This window comes from Chiloscyllium plagiosum, unplaced genomic scaffold (genome assembly GCF_037043375.1).
Source record: "Chiloscyllium plagiosum isolate Xiang-an unplaced genomic scaffold, Cpla_swu_hap1 HiC_scaffold_9, whole genome shotgun sequence".
Lineage (NCBI taxonomy): Eukaryota > Metazoa > Chordata > Chondrichthyes > Orectolobiformes > Hemiscylliidae > Chiloscyllium > Chiloscyllium plagiosum.
The window spans coordinates 84,078,054-84,095,258 of NW_028270147.1; the positions used below are offsets into that span (position 1 = coordinate 84,078,054).

Here is a 17,205-nt window from a genome sequence, read left to right on the forward strand (position 1 = left end):
GGATGGATACATGAATAAGAAAGGTTTGGAGGGATATGGGTCAGGAGTAGGCAGATGGGACTAGTTTAGTTTGAGATTATGTTCAGCATGGACTGGTTGGGCTTCTATGTTGCATGACTCAATGAATGATAAAGACAATCAACACAGCTTTAATTCCAAACAAACAATCTGTAAACTTCAAAGGTATGTAAACTTCACAATGCCTGATTGAGATTCTGTCCCCACTCTTTGAGCACACTGAAAGGGGAGGATCTAATTCTTCAATGACATCTACAGATTTCAGTTTACAGAGCTTTCGATCACAACAATGATTGGATTGCTACCTCAAAATTCTGCAAATATCAGTCAATTCATTTCATTTCTGGGAGAGGTGACCTAACTTCAAATTGCAAACACTGTTAAGTTTACCAGTAAAGTATTGGAGTGGACATTTGTGCACGCTGGAAACCTCCAGGGAGCCGAGATATGGTCCATTGTGTTCCAGACCCTGAGTAATGATGCTGGCTGCAAAGGGACTGAAACCAGGCTTCAAACCTTTGACTATATCACCGTACTGACTGTTCTTGAAAAATATAAAAGTAACGCTGAATTTCATGAGCTGTTTTTGAGCAAGATCACAATCGGTCTGCATAGAACAGAATATGCCTTAAACCCAACAAACTTGAGTTTCTTTAACATATATTTCTCTCTAACAACTGACTGTTCTCAGTCTGATATGGAATAATATCACAATCAAACATCATATTGTCCAACTATATATTATGCAGGCAGGTCTGTAGGAAGTTTGGAAAATGAAATGTTCTCCCCTGTCAAGGGATGATTACATAAACATTTTCACATATTTTGTTGGGACCACACTGGAATACCAGGAAGACTGTATGGTTGAATGTGTCATAAAAGGAAGTATAAAGCTGTTGGAAATGTTCAGTCAAGAACTTGGAGAGCCAATTGTTTACTCAGATTACCATAATGACTCAGAGATCTTAAAGATTGCTGCCAGATTCTTGCTGTTTCTCAAGAACAGATGAAATCAACTCTGCTCTTTCAGGAGATCACAGCCATAACCTCAAACTGATCTCTCAGCAGCTAACAACTATGGAACTTAAACTGAAAGAATTAAGTTGGATGATGACAAAATATAGCCTAATGCCATATCTCAAACACACAAATAACAAACTTGAATGATTCTTGAGCCTAGAACTTTGAATAGAAAGTTTGTAACCCTAATTATCAAGAAACCACTTTAGTCTTTTTTTTATATAAAGGTGATCACAATTTAGTTCTTGGCCACAGAAACTGATTTTTAAATATATAAATCTTTGATGAAATGAAACTTATACTAACAATTGACAATTCATAGTCTGCACTTGACAATTCATATATTCTCCTTTATGGGAATGATTTGAAGACACTCCTTGTATTTATTGTGTAAATGCTGAGCTACTGAGGATCCTTAACATTGCCCTTCTAGTAACTTGCAAGCTCTGACCACGAAGGAAAAAGGATTGGGTAGAGGCAAGTTCTGAATCAGTTCAATGCACCTCCCTACTCGATCTACACATTTTCCGCAGTGGGGGAGTTTAAGACAATCCCACAAATGTAACTGCACCTTGAAGTGCATCTCAGGCAGAGGAAACGTGAAAATGAGTATGCTGACTGCAGAGCCCCCTTTGTGTATACCTTAGCAATCTCAAAATCCTCAGGTACATCTGTTGCAGCAAGGGAAATAAGGGCATTGATCTTACCATTGTCGTGAGTAAGGAGTCTCCTTGCTTCCACGTCAAATTCCTCTTTGCTAATTTTTTGCTTGAACCAAAGTTTCAGGTTTGCCCAATATCTGAGAAAGAAACAGACGAAGAAGAGAAACTTATTTATTCACCCAGAGATAAGTATTTGAAATCCACTTGAAAGCGTGACTAAATTGTGATATTTGAAAAGATTTTGTGTAAACATTTGAAAAGATAAATTAGAGACAGCGAACATACAACCAAAGCATTATTCAGAGAGCAATATTAAGAAGAATATTACTGAAGAGAGAGAATATTCTAATAGTGAAGGCAGCGTTTGGTATGCTTTTCTTTATTGGTCAGAGTATTGAGTACAGGAGTTGGGAGGTCATGTTGCGGCTGTACAGGACGTTGGTTAGGCCACTGTTGGAATATTGCGTGCAATTCCGGTCCCCTTCCTATGGGAGGATGTTGTGAAACTTGAAAGGGTTCAGAAAAGATTTACAAGGATGTTACCAGGGTTGAAGGAATAGGGCTACAGGGAGAGGCTGAATAGGCTGGGGCTGTTTTCCCTGGAGCACTGGAGGCAGAGGGGTAACCTTCAAGAGGTTTATAAAATCATGAGGGGCATGGATAGGATAAATAGACAGGTCTTTTCCATGGGGTTGGGAATCCAGAATGAGGGGCATTGATTTATGGTGAGAAGGGAATGATTTAAAACGAGACCTAAGAGACAACTTTTTCACACAGAGGGTAGTGTGTGTATGGAATGAGCTGTCAGAGGAAGTGGAGGAGACTGGTACAGTTACAATATTTAAAAAGGTATCTGAATGGGTATATGAATAGGAAGGGTTTAGAGGAATATGGGCCAAGTGCTGGCAAATGAGACAATAATAGTTTAGGATATCTGGTCAGTATGGACGAGTCGCACCAAAGGGTCTGTTTCCATGCTGTACATCTCTAAGAAACAATTGAGATACAACTACACTGCCGGATGCATGACATAGGACATCTACTAGGGGAAAGATGTAGAGGAGCAAATTTGCAGGGAGGTTGCTATGCACCTTGAAAGTGTGGAACTTTAATTATTCCACGATACACTGGGCTAGCAGTAATAGTATTGTCAGGTTCTCTAACCCCTGAAAGAGATAATTTGTTTCTAAAGCTATACTTTTTAGTTCAAATTTTAAAATGAACATTGCTGAACTATAGCACGGCCACTGCCAATCACAATATTTAAGTTGACTACAAAATTTTCAGCAGCAATTAGACAGGACAAAAGCTAAAACGAGCGCCCCCCAGGAATGTCACACCTTCCAATCTTCAAACTTAAAGAACCAGGAGATGAGATGCTTCTCCAAGGCTGAGAAAATAAAGGGAGAGCTATCAACTCTTTATCCTTGAAATGGTGTGAATGGATCAGATATCCCATATAAGGAATAATGCTGCTACTCAAAGCTATTGAATCTACTTAGTAAAGTTAAAAATGATTCATCCAGGAATGCTACTGCATGACCAAACCTCACAGTACATGAAAGAGGTTCAACTGTACACTTTCTGAACCTGCTCCTCTTTCCCCCCTACCCGCACCCAAGTCTGTAAAAGGCAGATTGCTATTAGCATACAAATGAAAGCAAAGTAGTGCTTTAGATCTTGTAAGTCTAAAATAGAAACAGCAAGTGCGGGAAAAACACAGTAGGTCTGGCAGCATCTGTCAACAGAAACGGAGGTAACCTTTCAAGTCCAGTGACTCTTTTTTTGGAGCTGTCTTTGGAGTTCAAACAAAACTAACTGGACTCAAAAGGTTAATTTGATATCTCTCTCCACAAAGGCCGTCAGATCTGCTGAGTATTTTTCCCAGCACTTGCAGTTGATATTGTTATTAATATCAGTCAGCTGGGAATCTGAGCCCCACCAACATTACAGTTCAAACCCAGGCTGAGCAAAACCTATCTCAAACTTGGACCACTTCACAACTCTGGAAGAAATTGGATGTTCATCAAAAAGATGGACACACCTTCAACTACAATGAAGAAATTCTGCCACAAAATCCCGCCTTCACTCAACTACCCTCCTCACATCCACACTCCTCGGATTTAGAAACTCTACTGGGCACTAACTTTCTGCACTCATACAAAAATCACGCGCTAATGCCCATATTAAATTATTCTTAATTAATTGTAATCCCTACCTTTCTACCCTTTTCCTTTCTTAAATTACTCTTTGTTGTATATTTCTGTGTGCATGTGTTACAACAATCATTCCTGCGTTTGAATGCATAACTAAACCCTAAACAGTGTTTGTTGGGGCCATTGAAAAAAATAGGCTTCACAGAGTTTGAAATTAATACACCACAGCCTATTTCAAAAGGGGAAATAAACATGATTAAAAAGCATCTCTGCATATGGACATTAAAGTAGAGAAATTATAATAATTTAATACAGCTCCCTCTCCCTTTTTACAACAGTATAAACAGCACAAATAAGGAGTGTCTGAAATGTGCTCATAACAGCATCACTTCAAGAACAATGGTGTTTGTGTCATTAGTTTTTGGATGGCTTTGGAAAGAATAAGGAACAACCTAGAATAGAAGGTCAACTTCAGTGATTTGAGAATGGAACTGTCTTAGGTCACTTAAAATTGAAGGGTGGCCAGTAAAGCAATAATAGAACAATAGACCACCTATAAAAAGGAGATTGACTTAAATGAGAGATTGGCAGTTCACATATAGGGGAATCCAAAAGGCTACTAAAGGCACATAAGAGGTAAAATGGTAGTTAAAGAACAGAGGACATAACGGACGTACTAAACGAGTAGTTTGTATCTGTACGTATGAAGGAAGGCAATGCTGTCAAAGCCATAGCATAGATTAAACTTAAAATAGAAGCCATAACTATTAATTTAACCTGGGGCAGTGTTATTTTCTAGGTCTGTAGATTGTGAAGGAGCAAAAATGGCTTTTAATAGAGTGATATGTACTTCTTGTCAGATGTGGGAGTTTAAAGAGAGTTTAAGGGTTACTGTGGATTATATCTGCTCTAAATGCTGCTGGCTGCAAATCTTATCAGATCGAATGGATCGGTTGGAGAGACAATTAGAAGCAATGAGGAATTTGCAACAGCAACATTATGTGATGGACGGCAGTAATGGGGGGGGGGGGGGGGGGGGGGGGGGGGGGGGGAGAGTCTCAGACACTAATCTATGTGACTGTTAACTCCTGGAAAGGTAAGAGAGGTAGGCAGCTAGTGCAGGAGTCTTTTGTGGATATACCCATTTTAAACAGGAATGCTGTTTTGGAAAATGTAGGGAGTGATGGACTCTCAGGGGTACGTAGCACGAACAACCAAGTTTCCGGTGTGGAGAGTGGCTCTAATGCAACGAGGTGTATGTCAGGTTCCAAGCGATCGCTTGTGTTAGGGGATTCTCTAGTTCGAGGTACAGACGTTTCTGTGGCCAGCAGCGAAAAATCAGAATGATGCGCTGCTTCCCTAGTGCCAGGATCAAGGATGTCTCAGAGAGGGTGCAGAATGTTCTCAAGGGGGAGAGGGGCCAGCAAGAGGTCATTGCCCACATTGGAACCAACAACATTGGAAGGGAAAAGGTTGAGATTCTGAAGGGAGATTACAGAGAGTTAGGCAAGAATTTAAAAATGAGGTCCTCGTGAGTAGTAATATCTGGATTACTCCTAGTGCTACGAGCTAGTGAGGGCAGGAATAGGAGGATAGAGCAGATGAGGAGATGGTGTATGGGGGAAGGATTCACATTTTTGGACCATTAGAATCGCTTTGGGGTAGAAGTGACCTGTACAAGGAAGACGGATTGCACCTAAATTTGAAAGGGACTAATATACTGGCAGGGAGATTTGAGAGGGGGGGGTGGGTGGGTGGGGTTGGGACCCAGGGAGATAGTGAGGAAAGAGATCAATCTGAGACTGGTACAGTTGAGAACAGAAGCGAGCCAAACGTCAGGGCAGGCAGGGACAAGGTAGGACTAATAAATTAAACTGCATTTATTTCAAGGGGCCTAACAGGGAAGACAGATGAACTCAGAGCATGGTTAGGAACATGGGACTGGGATATCATAACAATTACAGAAACATGGCTCAGGAATGGGCAGGACTGGCAGCTTAATGTTCCAGGATACAAATGCTACAGGAAGGATAGAAAGGGAGGCAAGAGAGTAGGGGGAGTGGCATTTTTGATAAGGGTAAGCAGTTCAGCTGTGCTGAGGGAGGATATTACTGGAAATACATCCAGGGAAGTTATTTGGGTGGAACTGAGAAATAAGAAAGGAATGATCACCTTATTGACATTGTATGATAGACCCCCCCCAATTGTCAGAGGGAAATTGAGAAACAAACTTGCAAGGAGGTCTCAGCTATCTGTAAGAAAAATAGGGTGGTTATAGTAGGGGATTTTAACTTTCCAAACATAGACTGGGACTGCCATAGTGTTAAGGGTTTAGATGGAGAGGAATTTGTTAAGTGTGTACAAGACAATTTTCTGATTCAGTATGTGGATGTACCTACTAGAGAAGGCGCAAACTTTGACTAACTCTTGGGAAATGAGGCAGGGCAGGTGACTGAGGTGTCAGTGGGGGAGCACTTTGGGGCCAGTGACCATAATTCTATTAGATTTAAAATAATGATGGAAAAGGGTAGACCAGATCTAAAAGTTGAAGTTCTAAATTAGAGAAAGGACAATTTTGACGGTATTAGGCAAGAACTTTCGAAAGCTAATTGGGGGCAGATGTTTGCAGGTAAAGGGACAGCTGGAAATTGGGAAGCCTTCAGAAATGAGATAACGAGAATCCAGAGAAAGTATATTCCTGTTAGGGTGAAAGGGAAGGCTGGTAGGTATAGGGAATGTGGATGACTAAAGAAAGTGAGTGTTTGGTTAAGAAAAAGGAAGCATATGGAAGGTATAGACAGGATAGATCGAGTGAACCCTGACAATAGTATAAAGGAAGTAGGAGTATACTTAAGAGGGAAATCAGGAGGGCAAAAAGGGGACATGAGATAGCCTTGGCAAATAGAATTAAGGAGAATCCAAAGGGTTTTTACAAATACATCAAGGACAAAAGGGTAACTAGGGAGAGAATGGGGCCCCTCAAAGATCAGCAAGGCGGCCTTTGTGTGGAGCCACAGAAAATGGGCGAGATACTAAATGAGTATTTTGCATCAGTATTTATTATGGAAAAGGATATGGAAGATATAGATTGCAGGGAAATAGATGGTGACATCTTGCAAAATGTCCATATTACAGAGGAGGAAGTGTTGGATGTCTTGAAACGCATAGAAGTGGATAAATCCCCAGGACCTCATCAGGTGTATCCTAGAACTATGTGTGAAGCGAGAGAAGTGATTGCTGGGCCTCTTGCTGAGATATTTGTATCATCAATAGTCACAGGTGAGGTGCCGGAAGACTGGAGGTTGGCTAACTATAGACCGGTGAGCCTGATGTCAGTGGTGGGCAAGTTGTTGGAGGGAATCCTGAGGGACAGGATGTACATGTATTTGGAAAGGCAAGGACTGATTAGGGATAGTCAACATGGCTTCGTGTGTGGGAAATCATGTCTCACAAACTTGACTGAGTTTTGTGAGGAAGTAACAAAGAGGATTGATCAGGCAGAGCGGTAGATGTGATCTATATGGACATCAGTAAGGTGTTCAACAAGGTTCCTCATGCGAGACTGGTTAGCAAGGTTTGATCTCACGGAATACAGGGAGAACTAGCCACTTGGGTATAGAACTGGCTCAAAGGTAAAAGACAGAGGGTGGTGGTGGAGGATTGTTTTTCAGGCTGGAGGCCTGTGACCAGTGGAGTGCCACATGGATCGGTGGTGGGTCCTCTACTTTTTTCATTTACATAAATGATTTGGATGTGAGCATAAGAGGTACAGTTAGTAAGTTTGCAGATGACACCAAAATTGGAGGTGGACAGCAAGGAGGGTTACCTCAGATTACAACAGGATTTTGACCAGATGGGCCAATGGGCTGAGAAGTGGCAGATGGAGTTTAATTCAGATAAATGCAAGGTGCTGCATTTTGGGAAAGCAAATCTTAGCAGGACTTATCCACTTAATGGTAAGGTCCTAGGGAGTGTTGCTGAACAAAGAAACCTTGGAGTGCAGGTTCACAGCTCCTTGAAAACGGAGTCACAGGCAGATAGGATAGTAAAGGCGCGTTTGGTATGCATTCCTTTATTGGTCACAGTATTGTGTACAGGAGTTGGGAGGTCATGTTGCAGCTGTACAGGACATTGGTTAGGCCACTGTTGGAATATTGCATGCAATTCTGGTCTCCTTCCTATCGGAAAGATGTTGTGAAACTTGAAAGCGTTCAGAAGAGATTTACAAGGATGTTGGAAGGGTTGGAGGGTTTGAGCTATAGGGAGAGGCTGAACAGGCTGGGGCTGTTTTCCCTGGAGTGTCGGAGGCTGAGGGGTGACCTTATAGAGATTTACAAAATTATGAGGGGCATGTATAAGGCAAAGTCTTTTCCCTGGGGTTGGGGAGTCCAGAACTAGAGGGCATAAGGTTTAGGGTGAGAGGGGAAGGATATAAAAGAGACCTACAGGGCAACCTTTATATGCAGAGGGTACGTGTATGGAATGAGCTGCCAGAGGATGTGGTGGAGGATGGTACAATTGCAATATTTAAGAGGCATTTGGATGGATATATGAATAGGAAGGGCTTGGAGGGATAAGGGCCGAGTGCTGGCAGGTGGAACTAGACTGGGTTGGGATATCTGGTCGGCATGGATGGGTTGGACCGAAGGGTCTGTTTCCATGCTGTACATCTCTATGACTCTAAGAGGCTATTGCCAAGAGACTGGATGGCTAAAACCTGACAAAGTTGAAATATTAGAAAAGGCCAAAACATACAAGTCGCCAGGACAGGGTGGAATGCAAAGGACAGAGAGAAGCAGGGTAGAAAACTATTTATCACCCAGGGGTGGTGACATTCTGAAATCCAGTGATTGAAAGACCAATGAGATGGATTTAATTGTGGCTTTCAAAGGGGAATTGAATAAATACCTGGGGGGGGCTACAGAGAAAAGACCAGGGAGTGGAATGAGCTCATTTACCCTTGCCAAGAGCCAGGAACTGACTTGAAGCCTGAGTGGTCTCCAGAGAAATATCACCAGATGCTTCTCAGAAACAATCAAAAAGAAAATGAATGTCAAATCAAACAAGATCATACAAGGAAAGCTGACTAAATATTTAATAGAAGAGATTCTAAGAAGGATCCTCAATGAGAACAGGAACAAAGAAAGGCAAAAAGAAGTTAAGTCTGAGCAGCTTAAACAACCGAAGGAAGATCTTGGGAAACAAAAGGAAGTAAGGGTGTAAAGGTGGCCAAAGAAATAGAACATTGACTAGAACTAGGGATTTTTTGTTAAATACAGTGTTCAGGGATAGTGAGGCCATAGGAATGAGAATTTAAATGTGACAGAGCAGGGATAAAGATGTGCAAGGGTAGGGGTAGAGATGAATGAAACTGTGTGAAGGCCAGAAACTAATCAGCCAAGTTTGGATAAGCAGATGTTTATGGCGAGTACTCAATGGACCAGTGAAATAACAGATGAGACAAAGACACAGCTCAAAGTCTGAGTAGCAGACGGGTTGAGACAGGGATGCAGACAGGTGGTTTGTTGCACCAGAGTGGGTATCAGAAGAACAGCTGTGCCCAGATTGTTTGCAATTTCAGCTTTCCATCTCTTCAGGCTGCAACAGGTCCAGCGACAAAATCACTGACAAAGATACAGGCGTTGGAGAGAGATTAGCGGTGGGTAAAGCTTTCACATGTCTTTAGCTGGAGAATTCTGCAGTCAATACATACAGAGGGTCTTGCAGCATGGAGGCAATGTTCGTACCTCTGACCTAGGAGGCCTGGGCTCAGGTTCGACCTTCAGGAGAGCTCTAAAATAAAACCAAGAACTACAGATGCTGGAAATCTGAAACAAAAACAGACATTTCTGGAGAAACTCAGCAAGTCTGGCAGCATCTGTGGAGAGCAACCAGAGTCAATGTTTCAGGTTCAACGACCCTTTATCAGAGTTAGTTGACGAATGGACCCTGGAACTGAAACATTGACTGTTTTCTCTCCACAGATGCTGTCAGACTTGCCGAGTTTCTCTAGCAATTTTTGTTTTTAGTTCAAGAGAGATCTTGTGGTGCATTGGTAGTGTCCCTATCTCTGAGCTAGGAAGCCTGAGTTTAAATCCCACCTTCTCCAAGGGTATGCAATAACATCTCTTAACAGGTTGATTAGAAAATATCTACATGGGGAAGGTGATTCATAAGTAATGCAAACTACACCAAAACATCTATTTTAACTCGAGATGACTCTTCGTCAGAGCAGAATTAAAGTGTAGAGGGGATAGCACTAACTGCTTCCTGGTCATGATGGATATCCAATCCCTCTATCCCTCCATTCCCTACCAGGATGGTATGAGGGAGCTCTCGGCTTCTTCCTCAACCGGAGGCTTGAGCAATCCCATCCCCCACCACTCTCCTGTCTGGCTGAACCTGATCTCTTACTAAACAATTTCTCCTTAAATTCATCTCACTTCTGCCAAGTCAAAGGAGTGACTATGGGCACTCACATGGGCTATGTAGAACAAACCTTGATCCAGTCTTACTCTGGCCCCCATCTACAACTCTTTTTCTCAAGTCTATCGACGACTGCTCGGTGATGCTTCATGCTCCCACCTTTAAAACTTCATTCATTTGTACTTCAATTTCCACTCCTCTATAACTTCCATAGCATCCAATTCTGACATTTCTGTTCCATTCCTTGATTATTCTGTCTCTATTTCTGGAAATAAACTGTCATTCGGTACAAAGCCACTGACACCCATTGCTACCTTCACTACAACTCATTACGCCCCACATCCTGCAAGTATTCCAACCCATTCTCCCAGTTCCTTCACCTACGTCACATCTGTTCAGATGATGCCACCTTCAAAAACAGTGCTGTTGACATGGCTTGCTTCGTCTACGACTACAGTTTCACACCCGCTGTGGTAAACAGGGCCCTCTACCACATCCAACCTGTCAGCCATGCTTCTGCCCTTGCCCCTTCCCATCACTCACAGCACCGTGACCAGGCTCCCCTTGTCCTCATTTTTCATCCCAACAGCCTCTGTATTCAGAAGATCATCTTTGCCATTTGAGACAACTCCAGCAGAACGCCACCACTAAACACATCTTCCCCTCACTCCCCCATCTGCATTTCATTGGGATCATTCCAAGACACCCTAGTCTATTCCAGAACCACCAACACCATTCCCCCACTCCATGGCACCTTCCCAAGTAACTGCAGAAGGTGCAGCACCTGCCACACCACCTCCTCCCTGCTCACCACCCAAGGGCCCAGACAGTCTTTCCAGATGAAACATTTCACCTGTACCTCCCTCAATCTTGTGTAATATATTTGTTGCACCCAATATGGCATATTCTACATTGGAGAAACCAAACGGGGACTGGATGACCACCTTGCAGAACACCTCTAGTTTGTGCGTAAGCAGGACCCCAACTTTTAACAGTGTCCTGCTCGCATGCCACATGTCTGCCCTCAACACCCTGTAGTGTCCCAGTGAATCACATTGCAAATTTGAGGAACAGCATCTCATCTTCAGACTAGGCACTTTACAGTCTTCTGGACTTAATACAGAGTTCAACACCTATAAATGGTGAACATTTCTTCCTTTTCTTTCAGCTTGTTTTCATGTCTCCCTTCCCCCCATCCCACTTCCTATCCTTTCAATTCTGCAGGAGATCTGCCATTCCTAGATTAGATTACTTACAGTGTGGAAACAGGCCCTTCGGCCCAAAACGTCCACACCGTCCTGCCGAAGCGCAAACCACCCAGACCCATTCCCCTATATTTACCCCTTCACCTAACACTACGGGCAATTTTTGCAAGGTTTGTAGCTCAGGTTAGGGTGTAGGTTTACTCGCTGAGCTGTAGGTTTGATATCCAGACGTTTCATTACCTGGCTAGGTAACATCATCAGTGACGACCTCCAAGTGAAGCAAAGCTGTTGTCTCCTGCTTTCTACTTATATCTTTGTCCTGGATGGGGTTTCTGGTGATGTCATTTCCTGTTCGTTTTCTGAGGAGTTGACAGATGGCATCTAGATCTGTGTGTTTGTTTATGGCGTTGTGGTTGGAGTGCCAGGCCTCTAGGAATTCTCTGGCATGTCTTTGCTTAGCCTGTCCCAGGATAGATGTGCTGTCCCAGTTGAAATGGTGGTTTTTTTCCTCCATATGTAGGGCTACGAGGGAGAGAGGGTCATGTCTTTTTGTGGCTAGCTGGTGTGCGTGTATCCTAGTGGCTAACTTTCTTCCTGTTTGTCCTACGTAGTGTTTGTGGCAGTCCTTGCATGGAATTTTGTAGACTACGTTGGTTTTGTCCATGGGTTGTACTGGGTCTTTTAAGTTTGTTAGTTTTTGTTTTGAGAGTGTTGGTGGGTTTGTGTGCTACTAGGATTCCGAGGGGTCTTAGTAGTCTGGCTGTCATTTCTGAAACTTCTTTGATGTATGGTAAGGTGGTTAGGGTTTCTGGCTGTGTTTGGTCTGCTTGTCGTGGTTTGTTCTTGAGGAATCTGCGCATTGTATTATTTGAGAATCCGTTCTTCTTGAATACGTTGTATAGGTGGTTCTCCTCTGTTTTCCAAAGTTCGTCTGTGCTGCAGTGTGTGGTGGCTCGTTGGATTAGTGTTCTGATGCAGCTTTGTTTGTGTGTGTTGGGTTGGTTGCTGGTGAAGTTAAGTATTTGGTCAGTGTTTGTTGGTTTTCTGTATATGCAGGTTTGTAGTTCTTTTGACTGTGACATCCAGGAATGCGAGTTTGTTGTCGGTTTCTTCCTCCTTGGTGAACTTTATGCCTGTGAGGGTGTTGTTAATGATGTTAAATGTCTCTTCTATCTTGTTCCGTTTTGTGCTGACAAAAGTGTCATCTACATAGCGGACCCATATTTTTGGGTTGATGGTTGCTAGAGCTGTTTGTTGTAGTCTTTGCATTACCGCTTTTGCTATGAATCCTGATAGCGGAGATCCCATGGGTGTACCGTTGGTTTGTAGCCCTAAACACGGAGCAAAAAAACCACCATTTCGACTGGGACAACATATCTATCCTGGAACAGGCTAAGCAAAGACATGCCAGAGAATTCCTAGAGGCATGACACTCCAACCACAACGCCATAAACAAACACACAAATCTAGACGCCATCTATCAACCCCTCAGAAAACGAACAGGAAATGACATCACCACAAACCCCAGGAACCCCATCCAGGACAAACATATAAATAGAAAGCAGGAGACAACAGCTTCACTTCACTTGGAGGTCGCCACTGATTATGTTACCTAGCCAGGTAATGAAATGTCTGGATATCAAACCTCAGCGAGCAAACCTACACCCTAAACTATGGACAATTTAGCATGGCCAATTCACCTAACCTGCACATTTTTGGACTGTGGGAGGAAACTGGAGCACCCGGAGGAGACACACGCAAACACGGGGAGAATGTGCAAACTCCACACAGACAGTCGACTGAGGCGGGAATTGAACCCGGGTGTCTGGCGCTGTGAGGCAGCAGTGCTAACCACTGTGCCGCCCATTCTCACATTCCAGTCATTTAATCTTAACTGTTCCTACAGCTATTTTAACTCAACACTGTTCGGCCATCAGAAGCAAGAACAATCCTGTTTGCAGATAGCCCCACATCAAGGCATTTGGCTTAAAAAAATGCAGTGACAACTCTTTCCCAGAATGGAAGTCGAATGTTTTTGATATCACACCAAAGCTTTGAGCCTCAATGTTGACAACTTTATATTTAAATAGACTAAGTGAGAGAGAGAGAGATATGCCAGAAAAAACAATGAGCTGGATTGCAACTTTTCTGTGAAACAAAATCTTGAGCTCTAGTGAGTATTGAAAATAAAAACTTTTTTGAAAGCGGTATTCACGGAAGTTAATAAAATACGCCTCTTGACTATTTCAGAACTAAGGATAGGGCCAAACGACCAGTAACGTGGGTAAGTGTATCCCCACCCCCACAATAAAAGGGACGAAAATGTCTTTATTTGTGCACATTCGTATTGACTACAACAAAACTCCCCGCCTCCTTCTGTCAACCCTCACAACCAAAGAGATTAATGTACACAGAATGGATGTAAATGTAGGAAAGCAGCCCCTGCTCCCGGCCCCTCACTGTGCTGCTGCTGCAGGGAGCAGGGCGGATGGCCCAGGCCCAGGCCCAGGCCCAGGCCCAGGCCCAAGCGCCTCACTCTGCCCCCGAGGCCGCACTCACTGTTTCACATTCTCGCCCAACGCCTCCGTCAACGTCTTCTTCGCCGCCTCCAGTTCGCTGACGTGAGTCGCCATGCCCGCAAAGAGGCCCGGGATGCTCCTCCGCCTCGGCAACCCCTTCAGACCCCCAACATCACTCGGCCCCTCCGCTCGGGCGGACCCTCACCGTCGACGACGTCCCAGCACCACCCCCTACCGGCCTGGAGGACCCAGTTCAGCCTCGCCCCCCCGCCGTCCTGGAGGACCAGCTCAGCCTCGCCCCCTGCCGTCCTGGAGGACCAGCTCAGCCTCGCCCCCTGCCGTCCTGGAGGACCAGCTCAGCCTCGCCCCCTGCCGTCCTGGAGGACCAGCTCAGCCTCGCCCCCTGCCGTCCTGGAGGACCAGCTCAGCCTCGCCCCCTGCCGTCCTGGAGGACCAGCTCAGCCTCGCCCCCTGCCATCCTGGAGGACTAGCTCAGCCCTGGTGCCTGGAAGGTGGAAGGATTCATAAGACCATAAGACGTAGGAAAGATTAAGCCTTTCAGCTCAGCCCCATTGTCCTGCTTTCTCCCCGTAACCCTAGATCTCTTTGATAATCAAGAACCTACCTATTTCAGTCTTAAATATACACAGTGACCTGGCCTCCACATCCTTCAGTGGCAATGAATTCCATAGACTCACCACTCTCCGGGTTGAAAAAGTTTCTCCTTATCTCCATTCTGAAGGGTCTTCCCTTTACTCTCAGGCTGTGTCCTCAGCTCCTAGTCGGCACGGTGGCTCAGTGGTTAGCACTGTTGCCTCACAGCGCCGGACACCCGGGTTCAATTCCCGCCTCAGGCGACTGACTGTGTGGAGTTTGCACGTTCTCCCCGTGTCTGTGTGGGTTTCCTCCGGGTGCTCTGGTTTCCTCCCACAGTCCAAAGATGTGCAGGTCAGGTGAATTGGCCATGCTAAATTGCCCATAGTATTAGGTGAGGGGTATGGGTGGGTTGCGCTTCAGCGGGTCGGTGTGGACTTGTTGGGCCGAAGGGCCTGTTTCCACACTGTAATGTAATCTAATCTAATCTAGTCCCTCCTACCAGTGGGAACATCTTCCCAACAGTCACTCTGTCCAGGCCATTCAGGATTTTGTAAGTTTCAATTAGATCCCTGTGCATCCTTCTAAACTCCATCTAGTCCCAGAGTTCTCAGACGTTCCTCAAACATTCGTGGAACTGGATGGATACCAGTAACTGGAGTAGTACTTTCTGTAGGAGAAAGTGAGGTCTGCAGATGCTGGAGATCAGAGCTGAAAACGTGTTGTTGGAACAGCGCAGCAGGTCAGGCAGCATCCAGGGAACAGGAGAATCGACGTTTCGGGCATAAGCCCTTCTTCAGGAATGGAGAATCGACGTTTCAGGCATAAGCCTTTCTTACTTTCTGTACACCCCACAACAGCTTAGTGGATCTAGAGTATATTATTGACCAACATGAAAGTATCTAGCCATCTGTATGCATTTACAAAGAAAGTATGTCCATTTATGTGATGCCTCCCCTGTCATTAAGATCTCTTGGAACTCCTTCCCAACCATAAAAGTCCTAGTTGAAGTGTACTTACTGCCCTAATTAGAATATATCAAGGGGATCTAGGGTTATGGGGAGAAAGCAGGACAATGGGGTTGGGCTGAAAGGCCTGATTTTTCCTATGTCTTATGGCCTTATGAATCCATCCACCTTCCAGGTATTAGCTTTGATCCCTCCATGTCATTGCTGAGGAACAGGTCAATCCCATAGCACATCAATGAGCTAGATGACGAGACTTTTAATTTTAGTCGTAAGATAAGTATTGGCCAGGACACTCGGGAGAGTGTCCTGCCCTTATTTGAATATCGGCAGGGCATCAGCACTTAAAAGTTCATCCGAATGACCAGATAGGATCTTTGTTGACTCACTGCTTTGAAAGACATGTGGCTCATTCAAACCTGATTTGCCATTCAATAAGGTAATGTCTGACCATTCACCTCAGCTCCATGTTTGGTGTGTGTGTGCTGGACTGTTTCTCCCAGGTTTGCTGGGTGCTCTGTTGGTTTCTGAGGATGAATGGTGGCGGGCTGGATGCCACTTGAGTGCAGGCCAGAAGGGTTAAGTGAAGGGCTGGTAATATTCCACTGTGGCAGGCTGAGGAGGAGGATGGGAAAAGATGAAAGGAAGCAGGAGGGAAAAATCTGTCAGCAGCTGAAGTTTTAGATGAACTATCAGTAGAACCCACACATTCCCTGGAACGTGGTGGTTTCCTGTTTTGATGTAGGTTTGGGGACTGTACTACTGTTCCTGAATTTGCAGCCCAGACAATGCATGTCCTAAATATGTTATACACCTTGGATAGGCCTCTTTGGCCTTCATGGCTCAGTCTTTGGAAGATAGACCTTTTGCTCAACTGACTGTATTTTCCAAAAGAGATTTTAATTCTGATTCCCAGGTGTTGCTGTACACTAGGAGGTTGTCCAGGCCCACCAAACAGTTAGGTAAGGTTGACACTATCTTGTTCATCAGCCTTTGAAAGGTACCTGGGGTATTTCAGAGTCCGAATCGAATGATTTGACTCTGGTATGAACCATCAAGAGATGCAAAGGTGAGGATTTCCTTTGCAAATGGAGACAATGGAATCTGTCAGTACCCCTAGAGTAAATCTACAGGTCGTTCTGTTATAACACGGGTTTCATAAACGTGAATTTGCTGTAACATGATTGACAAATTGGGAACGTGGTTTCTTCAGCTCAAACTTTTAAAACATGTGCTGGCTGTAACATGATTACAGCGCCAACACTTCAAGCACTGTTTCTAAAGCGCGAGTTTTCTATAACGTAATTATCGCGTTATTAGAACTGACAGTATCTTGGTAATACAGGCTGCTTTATCTACCCTATCTATGCAGTCTGCAAGCCAAGGCTATTAGGTATGTGTCTGCTCTGGTTATGCATTAACTTTTCTCCCTGATCTAATGCCTCAATCAGATATTCACGTCCCCAGGTTTTTTGGCTCCTCTGTACCAGCCTCTGAACTGGGCCTTTAAGGGTTCACTTGCTTTAGTAGAGCATGAACATGTAGACTCTTGGCTGAAAGGTTCACACCCTGGCATGTTGGCTGCCTTTTGTTTCAGAATCAAGAATGTGGTGCAGGAAAAGCACAGCAGGTCAGGCAGC

The 17,205-nt window shown here is 44.3% G+C and overlaps 1 protein-coding gene across 3 annotated transcripts in view; it reads right to left on the minus strand.

Annotated features, from left to right (window-relative positions):
- tada1 (transcriptional adaptor 1) overlaps positions 1–14,236 on the minus strand; it is a 75,312-nt gene extending 61,076 nt beyond the window's left edge. Inside the window, exons 1-3 of one of the 3 annotated variants that reach the window (XM_043699908.2) lie at positions 14,047–14,192; positions 9,570–9,684; positions 1,746–1,837 (exon numbers count right to left, since the gene is read on the minus strand). In XM_043699908.2, the coding sequence (XP_043555843.1) occupies positions 1,746–1,837; positions 9,570–9,586 (109 nt within the window). In that variant the 5' untranslated portion in view covers positions 9,587–9,684; positions 14,047–14,192. Of the gene's footprint in view, positions 1–1,745; positions 1,838–9,569; positions 9,685–14,046 lie in introns of all 3 variants that reach the window. The other 2 variants (XM_043699909.2, XM_043699907.2) reach the window with 2 other exon arrangements.
- Between the last annotated feature and the right edge of the window lie 2,969 nt (positions 14,237–17,205).